The sequence below is a fragment of the Phacochoerus africanus genome, chromosome 5 (genome assembly GCF_016906955.1).
Source record: "Phacochoerus africanus isolate WHEZ1 chromosome 5, ROS_Pafr_v1, whole genome shotgun sequence".
Taxonomy (NCBI): domain Eukaryota; kingdom Metazoa; phylum Chordata; class Mammalia; order Artiodactyla; family Suidae; genus Phacochoerus; species Phacochoerus africanus.
In genome coordinates, this window is record NC_062548.1 from 32364716 (window position 1) to 32383624 (window position 18909).

The window sequence follows — 18909 nt, forward strand, 5'->3', positions numbered from 1 at the left end:
CTTGCTGAATAGACTTTCTTTTTCCCATTTGATGTTCTTGCCTCCCTTGTCAAAGATTAATTGACCATAGGTGTCAGGGTTTATTTCCGGGTTCTCTATTCTGTTCCATTGGTCTGTCTGTCTGTTTTGATACCAGTACCACACTGTTTGGATGACTGTGGCTTTGTAGTATTTCTTGAAGTCTGGGAGAGTTATGCCTCCTGCTTGGTTTTTGTTCCTCAGGGTTGCTTTGGCGGTTCTGGGTCTTTTGTGGTTCCATATAAATGTTTGGATTGTTTGTTCTACTTCTGTGAAAAATGTCCTGGGTAATTTGATAGGGACTGCATTGAATCTGTAGATTGCTTTGGGTACTATGGCCATTTTTACAATATTGATTTTCCCAATCCAGGAACATGGAATATCTTTCCATTTCTTTACATCTTCTTTGATTTCTTTGATTAAAGTTTTATAGTTCTCGGCATATAGGTCCTTTACCTCCTTGGTCAGGTGTATTCCGAGGTATTTGATTTTGTGAGGTGCAATTTTAAAAGGTATCGTATTTTTGTATTCCTTTTCTAATATTTCATTGCTGGTATACAGAAATGCAACTGACTTCTGAATGTTCATCTTATATCCTGCTACTTTGCTGAATTTATGAATCAGTTCAAGGAGTTTTGGGGTTGAGTCCTTAGGGTTTTCTATGTATAGTATCATGTCATCTGCATACAGTGACAGTTTGATCTCTTCTCTTCCTATATGGATGCCTTTTATTTCTTTTGTCTAATTGCTGTGGCTAGGACTTCCAAAACGATGTTGAAGAGCAGTGGTGAGAGTGGGCATCCCTGTCTTGTTCCAGATTTGAGTGAGAAGGCTTTCAGTTTTTCCCCATTGAGTATTATATTTGCTGTGGGTTTATCATAAATGGCTTTGATTATATTCAGGTATGTTCCCTTTATACCCACTTTGGCGAGGGTCTTGATCATGAATGGATGTTGGACTTTGTCAAATGCTTTTTCTGCGTCTATTGAGATGATCATATGATTTTTGACTTTTCTTTTGTTAATGTGGTGTATGATGCTGATTGATTTGCATATGTTGAACCATCCTTGTGAACCTGGGATGAACCCAACCTGGTCATGGCATATAATTTTTTTGATATGTTGTTGGATTCGGTTGGCTAAGATTTTGTTGAGAATTTTTGCATCTATATTCATCAATGATATTGGGCGATAGTTTTCTTTTTTGGTGGTATCTCTGTCTGGTTTTGGAATGAGGGTGATGGTGGCATCATAGAATGTCTTTGGGAGTATTCCTTCTTCTTCAACCTTTTGAAAGAGTTTCAGGAGGATGGGCACCAGTTCCAATTTATATGTTTGATAGAATTCACCTGTGAAGCCATCTGGTCCTGGACTTTTATTTGTAGGGAGTGATTTTATGACCTCTTCAATTTCATTTCTCGTGATTGGTCTGTTCAGTTGGTCTGTTTCTACTTGATTCAGTTTTGGCAGGCTGTAAGATTCTAGAAAATTGTCCATTTCTTCCAGATTGTCAAACTTGTTGCCATATAGTTGTTCATAGTATTCTCTTATGGTTTTTTGTATTTCTGCTGTATCCGTTGTGATTTCTCCTTTTTCCTTTATAATTTTGGTTATTTGGGTTCTTTCTCTCCTCTTTTTAGTGAGTCTGGCCAGGGGTTTGTCAATTTTGTTTACCTTTTCAAAGAACCAGCTCTTGGTTTTATTAATTTTCTCTATTGTTTTTTGAGTCTCTATTTTATTGATTTCTTCTTTGATCTTTATAATGTCCTTCCTTCTGTTGACTTTAGGTCTTTTTTGTTCTTCTTTTTCTAATTCATTTAGGTGGAGGGTTAACTTGTCAATTTGGGATCTTTCTTCTTTTTTGAGAAAGGCCTGTATTGCTATAAATTTCCCTCTGAGCACTGCTTTTGCAGCATCCCATAGATTTTGAGCGGTTGTGTCTTCATTATCATTTGTTTCAAGGTAGTTTTTAATTTCCTTCTTGATTTCCTCATTGACCCATTGGTTTTTTAGTAGCATGTTGTTTAGTCTCCATGCAGTAGGTTTTTTCTCTTTCCTTTTCCCATGGTTGATTTCTAATTTCATGGCATTGTGGTCAGAGAAGATACTTGAGATAATTTCTATGCTCCTAAATTTATTGAGATTAGCTTTGTGTCCCAAGATGTGGTCGATTCTTGAGAATGTTCCATGAGCATTTGAGAAGAATGTGTATTCTGCTTTTTTTGGATGTAGTGTCCTGAAGATATCAATGAAGTCTAACGTTTCTATTGTTTCCTTTAGGATCTCTGTTGCTTTATTGGTTTTCTGTCTAGAGGATCTGTCCATTGATGTGAGGGGTGTATTAAGGTCTCCTACTATGATTGTATTCTCATCAATATCTCCCTTTATGTCTGTTAATATTTGTTGTATGTATCTGGGTGCTCCTGTATTTGGGGCATATATGTTGACGATAGTAACATCCTCTCCTTGGATGGATCCCTTAATCATTAAGTAGTGTCCTTCTTTGTCTTTCTTTATATGTCTTTTGTTTTAAAGTCTATTTTGTCTGATATGAGCATTGCGACTCCTGCTTTTCTGTCGTGTCTATTGCCATGAAATATTTTTCCCCACCCTTTCGTTTTCAATCTATATGTATCCTTTGTCCTAAGGTGAGTTTCTTGTAGGCAGCATATTGAAGGTTTTTGCCTTTTTATCCACTCAGCCACTCTGTGTCTTTTGATTGGGGCATTCAGTCCATTGACATTTAAGGTGATAATTGATAGATGATTATTTATTGCCATTTGAACCTCGTGTTCCAGTTGATTCTATGGTTCTCCATTCTTCCTTTCTTTTTTTTTTTCTTTTTCTTTTTTTTTTTTTTTTTTTGGTTGGATGGTCTCCTGTTATTATCTGCTTGAGTGTATTTTTTTTTCATTTTTTGCAAATGCAATATTTGGTTTTGGCTTGTGGTTGCCCTGTTTTTTAAGTATGCTAACCCCTTCCCATAATTGTGTGTTTTAGCATGATGGTCCCGTAAGTTCAAACACTTCATTACTATATTACAACTAAGAAGAGAAACATACAAACAAACAAAAAGGGTTATTTACTTCCTAACATCCCTTGCCCACATTTTATGGTTTTGATGACTCATTTTTATTTTTTTTCTTTTTAATTTTATTTTGTTTGAGGCCTGTTCATGATTAAATCTGTATGCTGGCTTATTTGAGTGACTGCTCTCTGATTGCGGTTTCCTCAGTCCTAGTTCTTCCTCTTCTTCTTTTTTTTTTCTTTTCTTTTTTCTTCCCTTTCCTTCCTTTCTTTTTGGTTTAGAGAAGCCCTTTCAATATTTCCTTTAACCTGGGTTTTGTGTTGCTGTATTCTTTAAGTTTTTGTTTGTTGGAAAAAATTTTTATTTCCCCTTCTATTTTAAATGATATTCTTGCTGGATAGAGTATTCTAGGTTGCATATTTTTTCCATTTAGCACTTTAAATATCTCTTGCCATTCCCTCCTGGCCTGTAGTGTTTCTGTAGAGAAGTCAGCTGATATTCTTATGGGGGTTCCCTTGTAGGTAACATTCTGTTTTTCTCTTGCTGCCTTTAGGATCCTCTCTTTATCACTAACTTTTGCCATTTTTATTATGATGTGTCTTGCTGTGGGTCTATTTGGGTTCAATTTGTTTGGGGCCCTCTGTGCTTCTTGCATCTTGAACCCAGCATCCTTTAGATTTGGGATGTTTCCAGCGATAATTTCTTCAAATATATTTTCCACCCCCTTATCTTTTTCTACTCCTTCTGGAATTCCTATTATGCGTAGATTAGCCCGCTTTATATTATCCCATAGGTCTCCTATATTGCTTTCCAGTTTTTTGATTCGGTTTTCTGTCTTTTGACCGGATTGATTTCCATTATTCTATCTTCCATATCACTGATTCGTTCTTCTGCATTATTCATTCTGGTTTTTACTGCCCCTAGTTCAGTTTGCATCTCTGCCAATGAATGTTCTAGTTTTTCTTGGCTCCTCCTTATATTTTCTAGTTCCTTTCTGAGGGTATCTGCATTACTGTTCATATCTTCTCTTAATTCCTTCAGTATTTTCACTATTTCTCTTTTGAACTCCAGGTCTGTCAGACTGCAGAGATCTGTTTCATTGTTGACTGTTTTAGGTGAGTTCTCCTGTTAGTTTGACTGGGGGTGGTTTCTCTGCTTCTTCATCTTGCTTGTTGTTTTCTTTCTCCTGAGGGAGTTGTACTCTCCGTTATCGGGCAGTGTTTGCCTTGTCATTGCTGTGGAATATTTCCTGAGGGCTGGCATTGTTGGTCAATCTTTTTTGAGGCAGTGTGGCTTTTCTGGAGTGTTGATGGGGCTAACAGTGTTTCTTTGAAGCAAAGGAGGACTTCCTGAGGGCAGACAGGACTGGGAGGTCCACACCACGATGGTAGCAGATTTCACTTGGTTATGCAGAGCTTGCTCTGGTGTTTTTAGAAGACAGCACAACTTTAAAAGGCATCAAGAAGATATGCGAATGGCATAAGCACATGGAATATTCCGCAGTATCTGAAGTCATCGGGGAAATGCAAATCAACACCACAGTGGGGTACTGCTTCACACCCACTAGGATGGCCATCATCAGAAAGATAACAAGGTTTGCAAGGACGCTGCAAAACTGGAACCCTCACACCTGCCCCTGTGGAGTCCCCTTCCACGCGGAAAAGATATTGCCGAAATGATGGAGATAGGGCGTCACTTCCAAGATTCGGCTGCAGAAAGCACTGCAGCTTCTGTCTTGCCCTCTCATGGATCACTCACTCTGGGCAAAGCCAACTTCCAGGGCGTGAGGGCACATAGCCAGCCTTATGGAGAAGCCCCCATGGTGAGACCTGGTGAGACCTGGCCAAGAGCCAGCACAGTCTTGTCAACTGGTGCACCAGAGGAGCAGATCCACAGCCCTAGTCAAGCCTTCAGATGACTGCAGCCCCAGCCAGCATCTTGACACAGCCACGAAAGACCCTGAGCCAGAACCACCGGCTAGACCACTCCTGGATCCCCCATCCAGAGACACTGTATGAGAGAGTAAATGCTCATTCTTCCTTTTTTTTTTTTTTTCTTTTTATGGCCGCACCTGCCACATATGGAAATTCTCAGGCTGGGGTCAAACTGGAGCAGCAGCTGCCAGCCTATGCCACAGCATCCGCAATACAGGAGCCGAGCCACATCCGTGACCTATGCCACAGCCTGCAGCAATGCCATAACCTTAAACCACTGATCGCGGCCAGGGATCGAACCCGCATCCTCACAGAGACAACATCGGGTCCTCAACCCACTGATCCACAACAGGAACTCCAAATGCTCATTCTTAATTAAAGCTGCTAGGTTTTGGGGGGACTTGGTATTATGCAGCAACGGATTCCGCTCTCCTCTTCCAAAATGCAGTCAAGGCAATACCCTCAAACAGCCTAATGTGGGCTCCATCCCTGAAACACACACTAAGCTTCATTCCCGCTCAGCCCTACGATTCGCCACTTACAAAATTCTTCTACAGCAAGAGCTCACTGAATAGCGTTCAATCACGGGACTCCTGGCTCTTCCATCGATACCACACCTGACCACCTGGACCACCTGAAACATCCTCCTGGAGACCACAGCCTCCCAGCCCGCCCCAGCTCACTTTGAGCCCGCTCCCCAGCTCACTTTGAGCCCGCTCCAAACTCTGGGCACTGGTCTGGGCTCCATTAGGTCCATGTTCTTCCCCTCAGAGCTCCTCGCCCCAGGAAAGAACCAGAAACATGGGAATCATCCTTGACCCCCCTCTCCTCCATGCTCCCCAGGTCCCATCAGGGACGTGTCCTGTCTGTCCCACCTCCCGGGTGGTGTCTAGTCATCCACCCTCGCTTTCGCTCTTTCCGTCACCGTGGATGCTGACCTAGGCAAGCAACCATCGCCGGGGTCCCCTCACTGCTCCCCCCATCTCCTTCCACCCTGGTTGCCTTACAACTGACTCCCTGCCCGGAAGCCAGTGGGGTCCCCCTAAAAGGTACCATTCCCCTGTTTCACCTCCAATGCTCACTTCTCTCTGCATCCAGAATAAAATCTAAACTCCGCATGAAGGTGTAGCACCTCCTATGGATGCTGTAACCGATGACCACAAACTCCGAGGCTTGAAACAACACGAACTGAATAGTTGTGGGAGTCAGCGACTTAAAAGTGGGCCCTCAGGTGCCAGAGGAGAATCTGTTTCCACCTTTTCCAGCTGCCAGGTGCTGCCCATGCACCAGGAGCATGTGGGCCCTGCCTCCACCGCCAGAGCCAGCAAGGCGGCACCCCCTGTCTCTGACCGCCTGCCTCCTTCTTAAAAGGACCCCAAGGATTAATACAGCGGGTCCACCCCATTAACCAAGAGCCGTCTCTCCATCTCAAAATCCTGAACCCAACCACATCTGCAAAGACTCTTGGCCACGGAACAAATTCACACGTTCTGGGGCTGGGATGAGGTCCTCCTAGGGGAGGAATCATTCCACCAAACACACAGGATTCTTTTTTCCTGCTGTCAGTATCACCACGTCAGGTCTTTCCCTGCTCCCTTTGCTGACTTCCCTGAAGGGGGATTGTCATGGGATTTTTAGCATGACTTCGTTCAGCACACATGTGCCCTCTTAGAAAGAAGGCCAGGGCAGGAGGACAGGGAGGAAAGGAGTGGCTCAGCACCCCCACCCCCCGGCCCCTGGCATCTTCATTCTCTGTGCCACATCCCAAGCTGGGCCCTGACCCTGGGCCTGCATGGGCCACCACTGACCCAGGGCAGGGCAGGAGCTGGGCGGCCAAAGGGCCAGGGAGAAGGCCTCGGAGGGACAGAGCGGAGGAAGGCTCAGGTCTGGGCGGAAGAGGTCAAGAGCAGTGGAAGGGACAGTGATGGCCGAGTCAGGAAAGAAAAAACATCCAGGAACTCCCGTTGTGGCTCAGCGGGTTAAGAACCCAACTAGAATTCATGAAGATGCAGGTTGAATCCCTGGCCTTGGTCAGTGGGTTAAAATCCGGTGTTGCCACGAGCTGCGGTGTAGGTCACAGACGCGGCTCAGATCTGGTGTTACTGTGACTGTGTCAACCAAAGAGCTGGTGGCTGCAGCTCCGAGGCGACCCCGAGCCTAGGAACTGCCATATGCCGCAGGTGCAGCCCTTACAAAAAAGAAAGAAAGAAAAAAAGAAAATATCCAGACAGCAAGAGGCCTCTGAGGGAGGAAGGCGCTCTGGAGAGGAAGAAAGCGAGGCATCTCCACGGTCCGGCCGGGAGGGGAAGAAAAGCTGGAGAGGGAAGGTCCAAGTCAGGAGGAAACACGAAGTGGGGCTGGGCGAGGGCGGAGCTGGAGGCTGGGAAGGAAAAGGAACTTGCTCACCGGCCAGATTTCGATATGGGCGAAGGTGCCCATCCTTCTCTCCTCCACCAATGCCCTGGCCTCGGTCAGTGGCCTGGGCCGGGCACTGCGGAGAGCCCTGCCATCGAGCAGCCTCGTGAGAGAAACACAGCAGCCTGTGTGAGGGAGGCTATCCTGGGGGCTTCCTGGAGGAGGTGACATCAAAGCCGAGACCTGCGGGATGAGGGAGCGGGTCCACCTGGGAAGGGAAAGGGTGTGCCCAGCAGAGGGAACAGGATGAGCGAGGCCCGGAATGAAGGGATTTGGATAAGTGGTGAGGCAGCCCTTCTGAGAACCTCAGGGAACCGGAACAGGACTGAGAGAGCAGGCTGGGAGGGCCGTGAACCAACCACGGGGCCATGAGGAGCTGCCGCAGGTTTTGCTTGTCACTTGTTAAATAAGCAAGATCTCTAATACTGTGGCAAAGGCAAAATCACAAACTTTAAAAGGGTCAGTTCTTGGAGCACAGTCTTTGACCCAAAATAACCAGTGTAACAGAGAAGGGCAGACTGGACCCGTAATTGCAGAGAATGGATTTTACAACCTTAATGCACATTTTCACTCGCCTTAGAGCTCACAAAATACAGGACGGCAGTTCTGGAAACCACAGATAGGTGTGGCAGCTGCCTCCCCACCCCCAACAAGGAAAGTACAAACCTGAGAGGATTTCTTTCTTTCTGTTTTTTGGGGGTTTTGTTTTTTTGTTTGTTTGTTTGTTTTTGCTTTTTAGGGCTACAGTTACAGCATATGGAGGTTCCCAGGCTAGGGGTCGAATCAGAGCTGTAGCTGCCGGCCTACACCACAGCCAGAGCAATGCAGGATCCAAGCCGCATCTGTGACCTACACCACAGCTCACAGCAACGCCAGATCCTTAACCCACTGAGCGGGACCAGGGATCGAACCCACGTCTTCATGGATACCAGTCAGGTTCATTACCACTGAGACATGATGGGAACACCTGCCCCTGAGAGGATTTTTGACCGTGTAGCTTACAAATAATTCAAAATTGTTCTTCCCCTTTTCGTTGCTGTGGTCCTGTGTTTTTTGTTTCTCAAAAGCAGTCTCTCAAAAGGGTTTCTCCTTCTCTGTCACAATGTCTGGGCCAGAGACCACAGCTTCTTTGATATGAGGAACCATCCCAAAGGAAGCAGACCCCTCCAGGCACCCAGGTGGGTGAAGAGTCTGCTTAAAACCTGCTCCATCTAGATTCGAACTCCATCTTCAACATAAACCCATACAAAAAGTGTATTTTTTTTGGGGGGGGGGACAAGTTTAAAAAAAAATTTTTTTTTTCCAGAAATATAGCTACTGTGCCAATTAAGTGTGATTCAGGACCTTGGCAAGCATGAATCACCCCTTTACCAAACCCTGTCCACGAAGGCGATGACAGTCTGGTCTCCAGAACCATGGGACTGGGTCAGTGGAGATCTGCAGTGGCCACAGAGAAGGCTCTACTTAGGAACAAGTAGAGATTCTTTTTTCTTCTTTCATTCTTTGTTATTTCTTTGTAGGGCCACACCTGTGGCATATGGAAATTCCTAGGGTAGGGGTCAAATCGGAGGCGCAGCTGCCAGCCCACACCACAGCCACACCCGCGCCGAATCCAAGCCACATCCGTGACCTACGCCACAGCTTGCAGCAATGCCGGATCCTTAACCCACTGAGCGAGGGTGGGGATCGAACCCGCATCCCCACGGACACTATATCAGGTTCTTAACCCGCTGAGCCACAACAGGAATTCTATGGAATAAGCAGAGGTTCTTAATTCCTTATTCAAATGTGTGCCTGAGCCTTTCACATGCAGATACGTGGTATAATAAAACAAATCCCTCGCCTTTTAGTTTGCTGTTAAATCCTAGCAAGAACATTACATTGAGTTTTAATATTAGATATGTGGGTGGGTTATTTTTATATATTTCCTTAAAGTACATTTAAGAGGTGATACAACATCTTTGTTATTCAAGGGCACGATGGGTCTGAAGTGTTGAGAACCACAGCTTCACACCTGTAGTTTGGAGTTTTGTTTCCTTTAGTTTTTGTTATTTGCTCTTTGCACGCCTTTATGAAATAGAGAATATGAAGTAAAACTTAACTTCTTAAGAAAGTTAAGAAATGTAAAGAAAAACGCTTTCTTTAAATACTACTGCTTTTTTAAATGTTAAAATGCTTTATTAGAGTACCTGATATAATAAGATCAAGTGCACGCATTTAAAGTATACAAGAGGGAGTTCCTGTCGTGGCTCAGTAGTTAATGAACCCAACTAGTATCCATGAGGATTAGGGTTTGGTCCTTGGCCTCACTCAGTGGGTTATGGATCCAGTGTTGCTGTGAGCTATGGTGTTGGATCTGGTGTTGCTGTGGTGAGGGTGGCAGCTGCAGCTCTGATTCAACCCCTAGCCTGGGACCCTCCATATGCCATGGGTGTGGCCCTAAAAAGACAAAAAAAAAAATTTTAAATAATAAAAAAAAAAGTGTACAGAAGGAACTCCCGTTGTGGCACAGCAGGTTAAGAACCCGACTAGTATCCATGAGGATACAGATTCATCCCTGGCCTCCCTCAGTGGGTGAAGGATCCGGCGTTGCCACAAGCTGCGGTGCAGGTCACAGATGCAGCTCAGATCTGGCATTGCTGTGGCTGTGGTGAAGGCTGGCGGCTACAGCTCCGATTGGACCCCTGGCCTGGGAACCTCCATATGCCTCGGGTATGGCCCTAAAAGTAAAAAGAAAAAAAAAAGGAAAAAGAAAATCCACCTGTCTTCTCACTGCATTTGAGATCAAACCCCCAAATCCAAACCGAGTACCACAGCCTATGAGACCCCTGCAAACCCTTCTCCTACTCTATCTCCCCCTGTTCCCCCACCTCTCACTCCACTTAAGCCATACCAGCCCCCTTGCTGCTCCAGAAGCACGCCACACTTCTACCTCAGGACCTTTGCACAAGCTGTTCCCATGAACTAGAAAGCCCTTCCCCCACACCTGCACAGGGCTCACCCCCTCCTTGCACACGAATCTCTGCTCAGACGGCACCTTCTCAGAGAGCCCACCCCTGCCCACCGTACCTGAATCAGCCCCCTCAGCCACTCTTACTGTCATTGCCTCAATCTTGTCAACAGACTTAACACTCTCCACAGTTTCTCATCAAGGAATGTTTGAGTACCAGCGTCCTGTCTCCCATACAGAATGCAAGTGGCACCGAACAAGGAGCCTGGGTGTTTTGTTCCACTATCTAAACCCTTCAGGGCCTAAAGGGCACTCGGCACATCAGCAATAATCAATTGTACCAACGAATCAGGACAGGCCAGGCCTGTGATGGAGCTTCAAGTTCAAGGCCAGTTCTCTTCCCAGAAGCCTCACCTGCCTATCTCACAACATCTCCAGCAACCGACTCCCAGGGAGAGCCCGGGGGACAGCAGTGTGGGCACGCCCACCACCACCATGGGAAAAAGGCCAAGACAAGCAGTCAGTGAGGTTGCAGTAACCCTCAAGAAGGAAGCTGCAGGAGCTCCCATTGTCACTCAGCAAGTTAAGAACCCTTAGTGTCTGCAAGGATATAGGTTCGATCCCTGGTCTCGCTCAGTGGGTGAAGGATCCGGCGTTGCCACAAGCTGCAGTGCAGGTCACAGATGCAGCTCAGATCTGGCCTTGCTGTGGCTGTGGTGTAGGCTGGTGGCTGCAGCTGCAATTTGACCCCTAGCCTGGAAACCACCATTAAGCCACAGGTACGGCCCTAAAAAGACAAACAAAAACAAACACAAACCCCTCAAGCAGCAAGAACACTCAGGTTGCCAGGGGCTCAGAGAGAATCAGAGGAAAGAAGGGTGACTCAGAAAGGGCAGGGTCGCCCACCCGGGCACACGCTCGCCGATGGTGGCAGCAGATAGGATTCCTTCACCCACCTAATACTTTTCTCTCCTTTTCTACCCGGGTTGCCTTCGCTACACGTCAGCCTCCACCCCACTTTGCAGGTAAGCAAACCATGGCTCGGAGGAGTGAGGCAGCCCGCCCAGGACCATGAGGCTCGTGAGAGGCGGCACCGCCCCCATCCCGGGTCTCTGTGCAGGGACGGAGCTGACCAGGTGGCCCTGCAGAGCGTCTGGCTGCCCCGTGGCAGGAGGTCCGGCACTTACTTTCTGGACTTGGCACATTCCTTCTTCCAGTTCTTTACCAAAACGGGCACGACTTGTTCTGACATGTCCTCCTTGTTCAGGGACCAGAGGTCAGTCATCTCCAGGGGCTGCCGGTAGCCTTGAACCATCAACCTGAGGCCGAAACACAAGGTGGGAGGCAGTAAGCGTCAGGAGGACACTGGCCCCCCAGCCCTGCCCCTGTGCACCATGCCACCAAAGGCAACTGTACCCACAAGACCTGAGTGTGGGTGGCCACATGGGCACATTCCATCATTATTGTTACTTCTTTTTTTTTTTTTTTTTTGCTTTTTCAGGCCACATATGGAGGTTCCCGAGCTAGGGGTCCAATCAGAGCTGTAGCCACCAGCCTACACCACAGCCACAGAAACACGGGATCCCAGCCACATCTGCGACTTATACCACAGCTCACGGCAACACCAGATCCTTAACCCACTGAGCAAGGCCAGGGATCGAACCTGCAACCTCACAGTTCCTAGTCCAATTCATTTCCACTGAGCCACAACGGGAACTCCTCATTATCGTTACTTCTGTTAGGTCACCCAGGGAAAACAGCCTCATTTTTTAGAGATACAAACAGAATATTTAGAATGGCTCTACTTTATTTAAAAAAAAATAATTTTTAAGGCTAATATGGCAAAGCACTAACCATCATTAAATTGGGTGATGAGTTTATTAAGGTTTACTAAACTAGCCTTTCCACAGCTTTGAACACTTTCCTCATAAAAAGTAAAAAGCTAATATTTTAACTTGCCTTTTGGAAAAATTTCAGGCGTTTCCACTAGGTGCAGTAGGTTAAGGATCCGGCTTGTCTCTGCAGTGGCTCAGGTCACTGCGGAGGCGCAGATTTGCTCTCCAGCCCAGCAGGGGGTTAAGGATCTGGCACCACCACAGCTGTGGTGTAGGTCATAACTGCAGCTCAAATTTGATCCCTGGCCCAGGAACTTCCATATTCCATGGGTACGGCCAAAAAAAAAAAAAAAAAAAAAAAAGGGACAAAAGAGCTGAACTTAAAAACACTTTATTGCTAAAAAATGCTAACCACCATCTGTGCCTTCAGTGATTTGCAGTAATAACATCATAGATCACAGACTCCCATAACAAATAGGATAATAATAATAATGAAAAAGTATGCAGCATTGTTAAGAATTAATGGAATGTGACAGAGTGACATGAAGTGAGCAAACACTGTTGGAGGAGTGTTTCCCACAGACTTGCTGGACACAGGGCTGCCACAAACCTTCAACTGGTTTAAACTAAAAAACAAAACACAATATTTTGAAGCATAATAAAATGAAGTACGCCTCTATTATTTTTTCTGAACTATTTCATTCAGAGTGGTTGGACTCTACACACCTCTCCCCTTAAATACTAGTGTGTATCACCCTAAGAAACAGGATACACAGAGTTCCCATTGTGGCTCAGCAGTTAAGAACCTGACTAGTATCCATGAGGACACGGGTTCAATCCCTGACCTCGCTCAGTGGGTTAAGGATCTGGCGTTGCCTTGAGCTGTGGCTGCAGGTCACAATGTGGCTGGGATCCCACGTTGCTATGGCGTTGGCCAGCAGCTACAGCTCCGATTCAACCCCTAGCCTGGGAGCCTCCATATGCTGCTAGTGCAGCCCTAAAAAGCCAAAAAAAAAAAAAATAGGATATGCTCTGATGTAACCAGAGTACAAGGACCAAAATGAGAAATATGAGCCTGGCTGGCATGACCTGCTGTCCAAATTCAAATCACGCCAATTGAGCCAGCGATGTTCTTTAATGGCAATTGAAAAGTACGTAAGAAAAGTATTTAATTTTTAAAATGTTTACAACAATTTTTTTCTTTTTCTTTTTTGGCCACATCTTGGCATGCGGAAGTTCCTAAGGCTTGGAATCGAATCTGAGTCACAGCTGCAACCTACGGGGGACTGAACCTGGGCCACTGCAGAGACAGCACCAGATCCTCAACCAGCTGTGCCACAGGGGGAACTCCCTGTTAAGAGTTTATAAAGACAATGAACAATGCTTATCAGGGGAAGCAAGGGGTTTAAATAATTTCCAGTAAGATGCTGACAAATGTACGGGGGAAAAAACATGCAAATAAAAGGGTGAGAAGGGAGTGTACTGAGCGGCAGACAGTGGCTGCCTCTGGGGTTCTGGCGCTGTCGGTCTATGCACGTTTCTCTTACCCACTTTGCTAATGGGGGGAACCAATGCCAAGGACAACAATTACACTTAATGCAAAAAAATAGCCAAATCTGAAGCTGAGCCAGGAGCGTGCAGCTTCTAACTGTCCAAGCCCAGCCGTCCACAGGGTGCGAGCTATTTAGGTTCCCGCCCGTATCATGTGAATGTGGAGTCAAGGTCGGTGTCTCTAAGACCCGGGCCCAGAGCAGGCACATGCAGGGCACAACCCTGTCGGGAAGGGCGAAGGAGGGAGAACAGGGGTCTGAGCCAAACACTCCTGGCCCGGCACCCACCCGAGGCCTGGGGGCCAGGACTTACCCTGTGATCCACCAGAAGGTGATCCTGGAAAGGAAGGAGGCGCTGGATTCTGGGCAAGGATTCTAGCGGAGAGAAAACACAGGGTGGGGAGCAAAGGGAAATGAACCATTAAACTTCTCATCTACACCAGCTCCAGGTACCTCTTCAGGGACAAACGGCTACTCTAGAGCCAGCAAGTCACACCCCGAAAGGATTTCTCTCCCAAGTCCCCCCGGTGGCCTAGAGAGAAACGCATGGCGGTTCCTCCAGTTTTACCCAGCAGTTATTTCCTGAATGTCTGCTATGTGCCAAAAGGGTACAAGACATCCCGTAGCGGCCTTATCTTATATCTCATAGCAACGCCATGCATATGGTGCTACTGTGGTCCTCGTTTTATTCAACATATATTGACTGGGCATCTACAATGTGCCAGGGACCCTACAAAGTACTAGCATCATCTCATGTTCTCAAAGAAACTTGAGTATGTAGTATTACTACTATTCCTACTGCTTTCACTCATTCATTCCACAAATATTTTCCAAGCACCCACTATGTGCCTACCACTTGTATATAAATCTGAACGGACATATAATCCTATACCAAGGTAGTAATACCACCACCTGCTAACACTCCCTGCTAGCTAGTTCTACGTGCTTTACACAAGTGATCTCACTTAATCTTCATAATCACACTACGAAGCAGGTTAAAAGCATCACCCTCATTTTATAGTGAGAGACACGAAATGAAAAGACTTGCCTGCAGTCCCACACTAGAAGCAGTGGCGACAGAAGGGGAGCCCCAAACAGTCAGGGTCCAGAGAGACAACATTCATCAAATGATTGCATGAACAAACACAAAACCACGACTGTGCTGAGGATCACAGCCCAAGGGCAGGTCAGCATCACCAGTGAGATCACTGGCATCTCCCTGGGCTGATCTAGTTGACAGAGGCCAGGGAAAGTGTCCCTGGAAACACATCTAAGCTGGGGTCTGAAGTGTGAGGAGATGATAACTAAGTGAAGAGAAGAGGCAAGGTGGTCCTAGCAGAGAGAACAGTGTGTGCAAAGGCCCTGTGGTAGAGGGGAACACAGCCAGCTCCAGGAACCAGGAGGGGCCTGAGCAGCCTACACTGGAGGCCACATAAGCAATGCTGGTCTCCATCCCAAGGGCAACAGGAAGTCATCAACAGATTCCAAGCAACCTTCCAAAGAACCTCTTTCCCAGAGCCACAAAGAGGAGCTCCAGCTCAACGCCATAGAGACAACGGATGGGTCACTGGCACAGAGCCCTCAGGACCGCACACAAGACTGACACTTTCAGGTCTAAACCCTGAAACACGAGTGTTAGCGAAGGTAGAATCACCTGGCAGAGATGAGAGCATCAGCTGAGGATGCCGCTCAACATTCCAGCATTTTGCAGAAAGAAGGTGCCAGAGAGTCTGAGATGGGAACCCTCTCCCCGGGTGGTTGTCCACCCAGGCTGGGAGCACTTGAAAAACAAAAACACCATGGAGCCCCCATCGTGGAGCAGCAGAAACGAATCCGACTAGGAACCACGAGGTTGCAGGTTCAATCCCTGGCCTCGATCAGTGGGTTAAGAATCTGGCATTGATGTGAGCTATGGTACAGGTCACAGACGCGGCTCAGATCCTGCATTGCTGTGGCTGTGGCGCAGGCTGGTGGCTGCATCTCCGATTCACCCCCCAGCCTGCAGAAATCTGTGGAGGAGATGGGATTACAATAGCAGAACAGAAGGCTTGGAGCTCACCTTCTCTCATAAAACCAACAGAATTTCAACCAGATGCTGAACAACCTTCAACCAAATGGACTGGAAACTTTCAAAAAGATCCTACGCCAGAAGACAAAGAGGCAGCCACATCAAGACAGGAGGAGGGGCGATGAGGCGATATAAGCAACCCCATACCTGCTGGGTGGGAAGCCCGCAGACTGAAAAATAACTGTATCAGCTACAGGAGGGAGAGTTCTGAGCCCCGCCGTCAGGTCCCCACGCCTGGGGATCTGGGATTGGGAGAAAGAGCCCCCGGAGCTTCCGGCATTGAAGGCCAGTGGGGCTTGTGCGCAGGAGCTGAGACTGGGGGAGACGGCGCCCCCATTCTTGAAAGGCGCACACGGGCTTTCAAGCGCACTGGGTCCCAGGGCAAAGCAGAGGCCCCATAGGAATCTGGGTCGGACCTGACTGCAGTTCTTGGAGGATCTCCTGGGAAAACGGGGTGACTGTGGCTCGTTGTGGAGGAAGGATACTGGAGGCGAAGGCCTCAGGAGTGGCCATCAGCACGTGTTCCTCTGGAAGTGGCCATGAGGGGAGAATCCGGCCCCACCCATCAGCGCTGAGAAGCCCCAGGCCCAACAATAAGCAGGTGGGAGCACAGCCCCACCTATCACTAAACAGGCTGCCGAAAGACCCCCCAGGCACAGAGCCTCTTCTAATCACACCCAGAGACAAAGCCCCACCCACCAGAGGGAGAGGAATCAGCCCCACCTGCCAGTGGGCAGGCACCAGTCCCTCCCATCAGGAAGTCTACAGCGAGCCCGGTACCAACTGCAGCCACAAGGAGGGCAGAGACCAGAAATAAGAGAGGCTGCAACTCTATTGTCTGCAAAAAAGGAGACAACACGGAAAACCTATAGAAATGAAAAGGCAGAGAAGTATGACGCGGAAGAGGGAGAAAGAAAAAAACCCAGAAAAACAGCTAAGTGATCTGGAGATTATCAGCTTCCTAGACCCCTAGCCTGGAAACCTCCAGATGCCTCAGGGTGAGGCCCTAAAAAGTCAAAAAAAAAAAAAAAAAAAAAAGAAGAAGAAGAAAAAACAAAACCAAAAACACCATTTCTGCCTGGTCCCCACCCCCCAGAGACTCTTATTTAGGCGGTCTGGGGTGGGTCCAGGTACTTGAGTTTTTGTTTTGAATGCCCAGCGTCTCCTTGATAAAGTGGCCAGGAAGGAAATGTGTAAGAGAAGCCCAGGACATCTTGTCACAAGAGAGAGGAGAGGGGTTGTTCAGAGGCCTCAGAAGCAACCAGAAGAGGCTTCCATGAGCCCAGAAAGGGGCAATTTGAGCTGCAAAACAGATAGTACGTCAAAAGGAATGAGACACATCACTTATGTTTAAACATACGAGTTCATCCTGATCCTGGAAAAGAAGAAAAACCTCTGGGCATCACTGATACAAAGATGCCAGTGGACCAAGTCGTCGTTTTGAAAACAACATGGAAAGAAATAAGCATTTGTCTATGACACTACGGGAGATGCAGGGAACTGTCTTTGCATAAACATGGACCAGCAAACAAGTGAAAAAGGAATGACAGCACGTAAGAGGTTGCACCATTTTGTAACCATAAGGGTATTGAAATACTTGATATTACAGAATTAGTCATCAATGGTTTCAGGCCAAATAATGGCATAGCTGTTGCACTAGTTAAAATCCTTTATCTATTGGGAATTATCATGGTGGGAAGCTGGGAAAGAGTATACAGGAACTCTACCAATTTTGTAACTTTTTGTGAGTCAAGTTGCTTCAAATAAAAAGTTATTAAAAATTTGGAGTTCCCATTGTGGTGCAGCGGAAACGAATCCAACTAGGAACCATGAGGTCGTGCGTTTGATCCCTGGCCTCAATCAGTGGGTTAAGGATCTGGTATTATCGAGAGCTGTGGTGTAGGTCACAGATGTGGCTCAGAGCCTGCGTTGCTGTGGCTGTGATGTAGGCCAGCAGCTGTAGCTCCAATTGGACCCCTAGCCTGGAAACCTCCATATGCCGCAGGTGCAGCCCTAAAAAGCAAAAAACAAACAAAAAAAAGTTACTAAAAATTTTAGGAGTTCTCATTGTGGCTCAGAGAGTTAAGAACCCAACAAAGTCTCTATAAGGATGTGGGTTTGATCCCTGGCCTCACTCAGTGGGTTAAGGATCCCAGCATTGCCACAAGCTGCGGCATAGGTGGTAGATGTGGCTCAGAACTGGTGTTGCCATGGCTGTGGCGCAGGCCCGCAGCTGCAGCTCCAATGCAACCCCTAGCCCCAGAACTTCCATATGCTGCAGAAGTAGCTGGAAAACGAAAAAAATAGTTATTAAAATTTTGAAATCCCTTATCTTTCAGAGACACACGTTGCAATGTTTACATGTGATGCAGGGTGAACAGCCCATGGCAGTTATTAGACTATGCTGTCCACTTGGGAGCACATTCAAAAGCTTCCAGCATGGAAAGCTTCCCCAGTGAGTCGACCACGAAGCCTGGGCTGAGAACCACCAGGCTCCACTCGCTCTGGGGCCAGGAGGCCTGGGGACTTGCCAGTCCTAACCGCCCTGGAATCACCTGCGGAGCTTCTTAAACACAGACGCAGAGTCCCAGCCCAGACCGAGTGGCTTACAAGCTCCAAGGGCAGGGCCCCGGCATTGGGACATTTGCAGTAAGGTTAATCAGATGCAGCTGGCCCACAGACTGACATTCTAAACCAACCGAAGGCCAGATAGCCCCGGGTTCAAATCTTCGCACTGCTGTTCTCTAGCCGAATGACCTTGGGTATGTCCTTGCACCCCCAAGGTCTCAGTTTTCACATCTGGGAGATGGGAGCGGTCAGTCCTACTGCTTGGCCCTCCTCAGAGGACCACAGGGAGGGACAAGTGAAACGAGGACCACACGACAATGTTCTAAGCTGGAATTTTTCCAACCTGAGGTAGCAGCACAATTCCTGGAGGAGGTGGTAGTAGCTGGTTTCGCTTCTGGAAGTGGGTGGATTATCAGGGAATCGCAAATGCACTTCAGCTGCAGCCCAGTTGCTACCCACTGTGAAAAGCTCAGGTGCTGGGAGAGAAGGGGACAGGGCAGGACACAGCTGGCAATAACTCATTCATTTCTTAAGCAAATATTGA

The 18909-nt window shown here is 47.2% G+C and overlaps 1 protein-coding gene across 8 annotated transcripts in view; it reads right to left on the reverse strand.

Annotated features, from left to right (window-relative positions):
* The window catches only part of ABCC1 (ATP binding cassette subfamily C member 1), a 160966-nt gene that overhangs the window by 78887 nt on the left and 63170 nt on the right, over positions 1-18909 (reverse strand). For all 8 annotated transcript variants that reach the window (XM_047780429.1, XM_047780435.1, XM_047780434.1 and 5 more), the window contains exons 6-7: positions 14043-14104; positions 11532-11663 (exon numbers count right to left, since the gene is read on the reverse strand). In XM_047780429.1, coding sequence (XP_047636385.1) covers positions 11532-11663; positions 14043-14104 — 194 coding nt within the window. The remainder of the gene's footprint in view (positions 1-11531; positions 11664-14042; positions 14105-18909) is intronic.